This window comes from Azolla caroliniana, unplaced genomic scaffold (genome assembly GCF_043228905.1).
Source record: "Azolla caroliniana isolate FFs.n. ecotype wild unplaced genomic scaffold, voAzoCaro1.0.p SCAF_21, whole genome shotgun sequence".
In the NCBI taxonomy this organism is placed as follows: Eukaryota; Viridiplantae; Streptophyta; class Polypodiopsida; order Salviniales; family Salviniaceae; genus Azolla; species Azolla caroliniana.
This window is the reverse complement of record NW_028230456.1, coordinates 7,891,212-7,901,338: the sequence shown is the minus strand read 5'-3', so window position 1 is coordinate 7,901,338 and position 10,127 is coordinate 7,891,212. Positions and strand designations below refer to the sequence as shown.

The 10,127-nt window shown below is 37.4% G+C and overlaps 1 protein-coding gene across 1 annotated transcript; it reads left to right on the top strand.

Annotated features, from left to right (window-relative positions):
* The first annotated feature begins 300 nt into the window (after window positions 1–300).
* LOC147850574 (ubiquitin-conjugating enzyme E2 7-like) lies at window positions 301–3,586 on the top strand. The gene is made up of 6 exons (XM_087336841.1): window positions 301–421; window positions 1,093–1,195; window positions 2,103–2,200; window positions 2,286–2,386; window positions 3,036–3,113; window positions 3,229–3,586. Exons 1-6 carry the CDS (start codon window positions 376–378, stop codon window positions 3,304–3,306), a joined length of 504 nt encoding a protein of 167 aa, XP_087192967.1. The 5' UTR covers window positions 301–375; the 3' UTR covers window positions 3,307–3,586.
* Window positions 3,587–10,127: the final 6,541 nt, after the last annotated feature.

Genomic DNA, 10,127 nt, shown 5'->3' with positions numbered 1-10,127 from the left:
AAACTTGCAAGGCAGAAGGGTGGACAAATTTTAACACATTTTTACGTAAGAAGGATGCCCAGGTACTTAATCAACTTAGTTTACAAGACTGGGAGCATATCTATATCTATATTTGTATGTATATATATATATATTATAAGCATGTGGTCCGGACAAGGGCATTTGTCGAGAGTATAACGAAAACATGGTCGGGGCCCCGGGGGGGCATGCCCGCGGGAAATAAAGGAAAACACATAAAACTATTTGATAAATTCATGAAGAAAAAAGGAAAGCAAGAAGAGGGTATATTTATGTGTCTCATTACCCTAGTTATACATATATGTACCCAAAAAAACTCTTCTTTCAAGGTTCCCCCCCCATTAACTTAAGCTTTCCATGGCTGACAGTCAGGCAAGTCTCCTGCTCCGCAAACAGCTCAAAGGTAAATCAAATAAAAGAAACAAATGATTTTGTTTATATTGGAAGAACAAAAAACCACATAATTAGTACATTAGTGGTTTATTTGTATAAATTTGAAGGATCTGAAAATCTATCATCTCTAATATAAGTTCAGTTTTTTTTAGTTTTTACTTCCTTCCTGAAATTCTAGGCTTTCGTAGATGATAAAGATTTGGTCCCTTTTTTTTTGTTAAACAAAGGATCTGAAAAGAAATAAATCTCTAATTTTAGTTAAGGAGTTTGTTTTATTTCTTGATGTAATGATTCCTTCTATATGTCTGTCGATTTCCATGTGTGGGTCTCCTATTGGAGAAGGATGTGAAAACTGTTTTTTTTCTTTCTAATATTACCTCAAAGTCGTTTGGTGCTTTGTTAAAAAACTTAAAATAATAACGTGGATCTTTATAAAATGAAGAACTCTAAAATCTATCTCGTATAATGCCTAAGGATTATTTATGTAATGCCTTTCTGTTCATATGTATATTAGATAAGGATATTTGATGCAATGTTTTTTTTATATGTATACAATGAAGGAGTTTTTATGTAGTGATTTTCTATAAAGGAATTTGTGATGTAATGCACTTTTATATCTATATTACGTTCGAATTTTTTGATGCAATATGTGTGTTTAATGACGATGTGTGGTGGCTACAGATCTGGCTAGACGTCCAGTTGAAGGATTCTCAGCTGGACTTGTTGATGACTCCAACATCTTTGAATGGAATGTGGCCATCATTGGCCCCCCAGATACTCTCTAGTATGTCCTCATTCATTTTCCATCGTGATATACACCATTATTCTTGCCCTTTAGGCTAGTTTTGAGTCCATTTCCTTTTTTCGTTGATGATAATGATGATATTTTCATCTTAATGCTAATGTTGATGATGATGTTATGTCGTTGCATTTTGTTTGTACGTGCTTTTGAAACTTTGTGTATCAAAACTGTGGAATTTTTTTGCACATTGTGTGGTAGATTATTTTGGAAAATTGTGCCAAAAATTAGTGAAAATATGGGTCCAAGGGTTGTAACGTTGTTTAGGATGTAAGGAATCAGTTTTTGGCAATGCTGTCAATCTGGTTGTAGATAATATAAGAACAAATGGATAATGTCTATTCTACTTATATGGACTCTTAAAATATACAAAGCGATAAAAGTAGATTTATATGGTTTCACTGAGAATGCAACTCCAATTGTACTCCATTTCACTTTTTAAAATTAGAATTTAACAAGGTGAATGTCTCAGATTACACTAATCATGCCTGCAAAAGACCATGGTATTTGGCCATCCGTTTTAATGGGCACATCCTCAGCACTTAAATGGATTAGATTTCTCTAGATATGAATGATATTTTTGAGATTGTTTTGCCTTAAAAAGTAGACAATATTTTCTTTAGGTATGGATAATATTTCTGAGATTGTTTTGCCCTTCTTTAGGTATGGATAGTTTTCCTGATATTGTTTTACCTTAGAAATGGACTAGATTTTCTTTAGATATGGTTAATATTAGGGTTTCCTGAGACTGCTTTGTGTCTGATTTTAAAGCAATACTTCTTGAAATTGTTGCTATTGCAAAACCTATTGCATATGAACATATCCTTTTGTCTTTGTATTTGTTCTTGGATTTGAACTCTTTATGTTCTATGTTTGTTTGTTTTACCAACAGTGAAGGTGGATTCTTTAATGCTATCATGAGTTTCCCTACAAATTATCCAAATAGCCCCCCATCTGTTAGATTCACATCAGAGATGTGGCATCCAAATGGTAATAATATTTGTTCTGTTTCTGCATGACTCATCATTCATTGTATAGTTCTCAAATAGCTTTGTTAACACCTTAACTTTTACAGTGTATCCTGATGGGCGAGTTTGCATCTCCATACTTCATGCTCCAGGAGATGATCCCAATGGTTATGAGCTTGCTAGTGAGCGATGGTCTCCGGTGCACACAGTAGGTGCCTGATATATTTAGTTTCTATGTAGTCTGTATATGGGTATGTGTATGGGTATATGAGTGAGTATGAGGATGGGTGTGTATATGGGTATACTACAATGTGTATGTATGTGCATATGCATGGGTATGCATACGTGACAAGCATGAGGGTATATAACAAGGGATACATGTAATGTGCATGTGACAATAGGTATGTGTTTAAGTTCATTACAATGGGTAAGTGTCAATTTGCATGGGTGAATTTATAGGCTTTCCATAGCAGAGCTCTTACTTGGCCAATCTTCAAATGCTTTCTATACCTCAAAAGATATAGGAGAGTATATCTATCTATCTATCTATATATCCAAGACATGACATTCAAGTCTTGTGGATTTTCACATCGCATTAAACAGTCATATAATGTATTATAAGAGAATGTATGTGTAACTCGAAATGTGCTATATATTTGTGTTCTTTAGGTGGATGGTGACATGACATTCAAGTCTTGTGGATTTTCACCTCGCATTAAACAGTCATATATTGTATTATAAGAGAATGTATGTGTAACTCGAAATGTGCTAAATATTTGTGTTCTTTAGGTGGATGGTGATAATGCAATACTTTTCGTGCCCTGATGAGTAATCTTGTCTTTGTTTTGTAATGCCAGGTGGAAACTATTCTCTTGAGTATAATAGCAATGCTTTCAAGTCCTAATGATGAGTCACCAGCCAATATCGATGCTGCAGTAAGCTTATCCACATCATTAATCATGTTGATGACATTTCCAATGTGGAAAAGTTAATTGGGCAATTGAACAGTGGTTCTTAAGTGTACAATGATATATGATGTGTGTTTCGCAGAAGGAATGGCGGGAAAACCGAGAAGCTTTCAAAAGGAAAGTAAGCCGAATTGTGAGACGATCTCAGGAGGCCTTTTAAAATATGATTCCAGGACAGGTCTCATCATAACATACAATGTACTCAATGATAAATATCATCATCATAATGCATGTTATTTGGGATTTGAGCGCTATGTCTGTCTCTATATCAAATTTATTGATGGGGCATTTGGTGTATGCTTTAAGTATTATAAATGAAGTTTATATGCTTGGGGTGTGTGTGTCTTTATTCTTTATCCATGGGTTAGTACATTTTACAAAAACTCATTGGTGTAATTGTCTTTTGCATTAAAGAGTTCATATAGTGACTTGCTCTTTCAAATGTCGTGATGTTTTCTTATGGGTTGGCATATTTTGTTTACCTTATATATGTCAGATTATCTAGGGATGCCAGGGCTCATAGGGTGTTCCTAGTCGAAGGATAGGTTAATAAAATAACGGTTCAAAAATGGCTACCAAAGGAAAAAATCATATAATTCCAAGTTACCACATGAACAGTTTTAAATGATGTTAGGCTTTGTGGCCCTTCGAAATATAGGATAAAGAGTAATAATTATTGCTCCCAGTTTTTTGTTCCTATAGAGTAGTCTTAACAATTTTTATTTTTATCTTGTGTAGTATGTACAGTTACATTGATATGTTCTAAAAACTAATCTGAAACTTGTACACTACCTCTGACCTTGGAAAGGTTATCTGCTGCTCGTTCTCAAACATTATTTTGGAGAATAGTAAATTCTCTTGCAATGTCCGGTGTTGAACATGCATTGCCTGGTGTGAAGTTTTCCAAAACTTGAACTTAAATGCCAATATAACAACATTTTATCATGTATGGTCCAGCAATCCCTGGATGCTTTTCTATTGTAATTGTTGATAGGCCGTATTTCATTACAATCCATCTAGTCAATACATGCAATCAACAATTTTGTGTTAGTGGGATTACATGCATGAGTTGTGCTAATGAGGTTTGTCACATTTGATTCGAGGGCAACATTTGTGTTTCTTCTTTACAAGCCTTATGAGTTGTCGGATTTATAATGTTAAATGATGAAATCGCATGATAAAATCTGTTCTTGGCACATTTTAACGTAACATCTAATGATGTCTCAGAATTAAGCCTTCTTTATGCCAGCATTATATAGTGTTCCTTGTAATTTTTCATAAGTTTAGTTGTCAATCATCAATTAACTTTAACAATTGTGAATCAGTGGATATTGTAAGAGTTATTGAACGTTATCTTTAAAATGTAAAGATGTTACAAATGTTGGAACAACGTAATGACTTGAATGAAGAGTTCAAATGGGGCCACAATACTAAAGTAATATGTCTTCATTCTAACGACACAATTTGAAAGCCTTTTCTCTATGATTGTAAATAATTGGAGTACTATATGAAAAATAATGCACACTTTGAGTGATTGGAAAAGATGCATGCCTATCAATTACTAATCATTGAGTAAACATGTTCAACAAAGCATCCACTTTTAATCCTTGTCTGAGGTTTATGATTCACTTTGCCCAACAAGCACCATTATGAGCTACTATATCGTTGGTGGCACCACATGTCTTCATCTCAAACAAAACATTAGACCTTTAGTGATGTGCAATAATTATTATGTTCAACAACTTTTTACAACAAAGCATTAGAACTTCAATAATATGTATAATTGTAAAACACATTTGGTGACGTGTATGAAGAATGCAAAAGAAAAGGAAAAAAATCATTTGGTTTGTGAATGTGTTTTCTTATGATTAAGTTGGTGATTAGAAATGTACGGTAAAATCTAGTTAGGATTAATTGCACAGTTCATCGTTAGTTACAAATTGCAACTTAACACATTAATATTTTGCCCAAATTAAGTGTGATACGATGGGTAAACATTATTTGGTGGCATGATTGAGTAGACTTTATACGGTGAAATCCTATTGTAGTCAAACCTCTCTCAAGAAATCCCGAAAACTTGAGATAAAATAGGTAAATCTTATGCAATGGGGTAATGCATATAATGTAAGGGGTGAAATCCTATAGCAATAAAATTTCTCAATATCTCGAAAATCCGAGTTTTGAAAACCAAACTAAACCAAGTCAATGTGCAGGGGGGTGGGGAGGCCGTAAAGATTATTGTTGATATTTTAGAAATTGGGGGAATGTAATTTATTTCAATCTTATACCCTTATACGGGTGCAATCTAGGGGATAGGTAAATAGATAGATAAATTTTATTATCTTTTTCAGAGGTCAAATACATTATAAGACAAAAAAAAAAACACTTTCATGTAATACATGTGAAAGTGAGTAGCGGCTCTCTATGTTTAAGAACTTTGTGAGAAAAGATAGATAGATAGATTTTGTTATTGTCTTCAAAGTTCAAATATGACTTGTGAGACAAAAAATATAACATTTTCACATAATTCATGTGAAAATGAGTAGCGACTCTCAATGTTCAAGAACTTTACTAATGAGCGACGCAATCCAAAGTGCACATTGTGAATGTGAGCAAAATTTCTATAAGGATTGGGTTTAGTCGAAGATGTGCAGATAACATAGACAAGACTCAATGTAATCAAAGGTAGTGCTAACAATTAGTGACAGTTCGGGAGTATCAAACTCGAAACCAACATTTAAAAAATAATTTAAACCCAAACCGAACCAAATCAAACCACAAAACCCCTTTAATTGAAATTGTTTAATCTAAAACCATGGAAACAAAAATTGTTATAGGGATTTCTAAGCTCAAACCAAATGGTTCAACAAATTTCCAAACTATTAAGCCACTTAGCTGTTTAGTCGCGGCTTCATGGTTTAGTTTTAGTTTTAGTGCACACCAAATTCTCGATGAAAATAGGCTCAAATATTCAAGCACTTAAATCTTATTTTTAGCAAACCATTTGAAACGAAGTATACTTTGGCATTAAGGGATGAGATACGATTTGAATCTCCCTTTTGAAAGCGGATTTACTGAAATCAAACATTTTTTTCATTCGGCCACTTCCTGCTTTGACTTTCTGAGCCAAGATTAGGGTTTACTTTGATATATGAACCCGGGCATAAATCCTTTCAACTTTTGATCAAGAAACCAATTAGAGACTTTATATTGATGAAACACCAATTTCTCAAATAATTTGAAGTTTAAATCGCTAACGAAATATGGAGCATAAAAAGTACTCAAATTCATCTAAACTTGAAGATTTTGAAAATACAAAAAGTTCATGTAATAAACATGAATGATGAAACTATGAGACTACAATGTTCAAAGTTCAAACCCTAAACCCTAAACCTAGACATGAAACTCTTAACTCCTAAATCCTAAATTGAGAAAAGAGAAAAAATTAGAATGTATTAAACAGGCTATAAGCCTTAAGTTCTTGACTAGAGCTTTATAAAGTTAATTCACATTTAATAATTATTACAAAAATATCCTAACCCTAAACCATTTAATCTATTTAAGTTATTTAATTTTGGGGTTTAATTTTGGTTAAACCACACTGTGTTAACAGACTTTTTTTGGGAATGCCATAATCTATATGTGGAGGAGCAACAAGACTTATAGAATCTATATCTACATCCACACGGTTCATGAACAAGAAGGGTAGCCCTTTGATGGATGACTTGTTAGTTACTATTTACTATTAAGTCTCGTCAACCTAGAAAAGATGAGGAGGATTAAAAATTTAGCAGAGATCCCACCCATTAGCAATGGTACAAAAGTGATACCCGAACAACCACCAAGACATCTTTTGATATGAACTAGTGCATGCCTCTCCTATCATTGATGTGGTACCAAGCATTATCATGTTGGCCAGTTCGTCAATGGTTTTCCAACCAATTGGCCCTTCAACTACCACTTCTGTTGGGAAATCAGTCCCTCCAGATGGGATCCGATGATGAATGAAGAGGACATGGTGAGAACTAGAAGAGATTTGGAAACCGGAGGAGAGCCGGTGAAAACCGGAAGAGAAGACATATCTGTAAATATGTTTTGAGAAAGTCTATTGAGACTATATTTGTAAATAGCCCTAAGTTCATAGAAGTATAAATATGACTTAGGGCAATCACTTTAGCAGAGTGTGATAGAGAGAGTGTGGTTGTTCATATTGTTGTAATTGTTGTACAGAGAGCGATAGAGAGAGAGAGAGAGGAGATACAGAGCGATACTCTGTTGTAACTGCCACTTGGTGAAGAAACCGAGCTCGAGGTCGTTGCCTCCGAGTCTCTGATTGCACCTTTCTCATATAGTGATAGTTTGGAGTCTGTGGGCTCCTGTGGTTTTTCCCTATTAGGGTTTTCCACATTAACATCACGTGTACTTTCTTTTGGTGTACAAGTATTCATCTCTATTCCCATTTCTGTGTTTGATCCTTAAACGAAGTGACCTAAGACTCGGTTTTGTCTGAGTAGTATTCCGTGCCATACCCCTCAATCTGGTATCAGAGTGAACAACAAAGGAAATGGAAGAATCGTTCGACGGCATGTTCAAGCTGACTGGCTCCAACTACTCAGTGTGGAAGTTGAAGATGAGGGATATGCTGGTGGTTAAAGATCTTTGGTTGCCGGTTCAGTTCGGGGACAAGAGACCGGATAAGATCGATGCCACAGTGTGGGAGGTGATGCACATGAAGACGACGACATACATCCGGTGTTTTATCGACATGAGCTTGTACAACAACTTAAATGAAGAGAGCAAGGCTCATGAACTCTGGGAGAAGATCGACATCATGTTCCAGAACAAGAATGCCATTAATTGGGTTTCGGTATTCCGGAAGCTAGTGAGGCTTCGGTACCAAGACGAATCCAGTATGGCGGAGCACATGAATGCTTTCTAGGGACTGATCCACCAGGCAACCTCGTTGGAAGTACCTCTTGCCGATGAGGTACTAGCATTACTCCTGCTCGGTTCCCTCCCAGATAGTTGGGAGACACTAGTTGTCACATTGGGCAACGCCGGGCCGGAAGGAAAACAGTTGTCCCTAGCAAGGGTAAAATCAAGCTTGCTAGATGAAGAAGCTCTCCGGAAGGACCGATAGTCCGGAACTGATCCGAAGGCCTTGGTCACGGAAGATGACCACAACCGGGGAAGAGGCCGGTATCAGAGTTCCCAAGGATGAGAAAAACGCGAAATATTGCTCGGTCGCAAACGAATCTTGAATACTTCTATGAGAATGGAGAACACAGAGATGGGAACTAAAGAGTGAACACAAGATGTTTACGTGAAAAACCCTAAATGGGAAAAACCACAGGAGCCCACAGACTCCGAACTATCACTATGAAGAAAGGGGTACAATCAGAGCCTCGTAGGCAACGACCTCGAGCTAGGTTTCTTTGCCAGGTGGTGGTTACAACAGAGTATCACTCACTTTGTATCTCTGTCTCCCTCTGTCGCTCTCTCTATATCACAATATTAAAATAATAACAACAACCATACAAAGTGATTTCCCTAAGTCATATTCATACTTATATGAAGTTAGGGCTATTTACAAATATAGCCTCAATAAGCTTACTCAAAACATATTTACAGATATGTCTTCTCTTCTGGTTCTCACTAGGTCTCCTCCGGTTTCTGGATGTCTTCCGGTTCTCATCGGGTCCTCTTTATTCATCACCGGTTCCCATCTGCAGAGACCGATTTCCCAACAATCTCCCCCTTTACTTCGGCATGGGATGTCTCGTCAGCCCGATCCGCTCTTGGCACGTGTCCAGCTTGTCGGTCGTTCTCCTCCCTGTTGATCTTCGTCAGCACGAACTCTTGATCTTCTACTTTCTCCCAGATCTAGTGGTACCTCCGCTGGATATGTTTCGTTTGGGAATGGTAGGCCGTGTTCTTTGCAAGGTGGATGGCACTTTGACTGTCACAGTAGAGCCGGTATTCCTCCTGTTGGATCCCTAGCTCTCTGATGAAGTCCTTCATCCAGATTATCTCCTTGCTGGCTTCTACAATTGCCATGTACTCCACCTCTGTGGTTGACAATGCAACCGTCTTCTGCAGCCTCGACTGCCACGAAACAACCCCCCTGCATAAGTCATGACATATCCGGATGTCGACCGGCTAGTATCTACATCAATTGACATATCTAAATCCGTGAAACCATTGAGTTGGGGTTTTCTGGAGCCAAATCGGAGGCACATACTTGAGGTGCCTTTCAGATACTGGAGTATCCACTTGACCGCATTCCAGTGCTCTCTTCCGGGATTGCTCATGAACCGGCTCACCACTCCGATTGCATATCCGATATCCCGATGGGTACATACCATCGTGTACATCAAGCTCCCGACAGCAGATGCATATAGTATCTTCATCATATCTGTCTTCTCTACCTTTGTCCTCGGGCTTTGTTTTCCGGATAGCTTGCAGTTTGCCGAAAGTGTCGATCCGACCATTTTCGTCTTTGACATGTTGAACCGTTGAAGCACCTTTGTCACATACTTCTCCTGTGACAACCACAACAACTTCTTCGACCGGTCCCGGATGATGTGCATTCCCAATATCTGTCTTGATGGCCCCAAGTCTTTCATTGAGAAGGTCCGTTTCAGAGCCTTCTTCAGCATCCGAATTTTTCCTTGGTCTCGTCCGATGATCAGCGTATCATCCACATACAGGAGGAGTATCAGGAAATCTCCTCCATCAAATTTCTTCATAAACACGCAATGATCAGCCTGCGTCTTGTGGTACCCTTGGTCGGTCATGAAGGAGTCGAACTTCCGGTACCATTGCCGGGGAGCTTGCTTTCGTCTGTATAGCCTCTTCTTCAGCCGGCACACCAGGTGCTCCTTCCCTTTCCTTTCAAATCCTTCCGGTTAATGCATGTAGATCTTTTCTTGGAGGTTGCCATGTAGGAATGCCGTCTTGACATCCAATTGCTCTACCTCG

Bases quoted from the DNA above. Each gene is read 5' to 3' on its own strand.
- LOC147850574 (XM_087336841.1), top strand. From the start codon at position 376: ATGGCTGACAGTCAGGCAAGTCTCCTGCTCCGCAAACAGCTCAAAG. The intron at 422-1,092 runs GTAAATCAAATA...TGGTGGCTACAG, and splicing joins GCTCCGCAAACAGCTCAAAG to ATCTGGCTAGACGTCCAGTT. The intron at 2,387-3,035 runs GTAGGTGCCTGA...TTGTAATGCCAG, and splicing joins GATGGTCTCCGGTGCACACA to GTGGAAACTATTCTCTTGAG.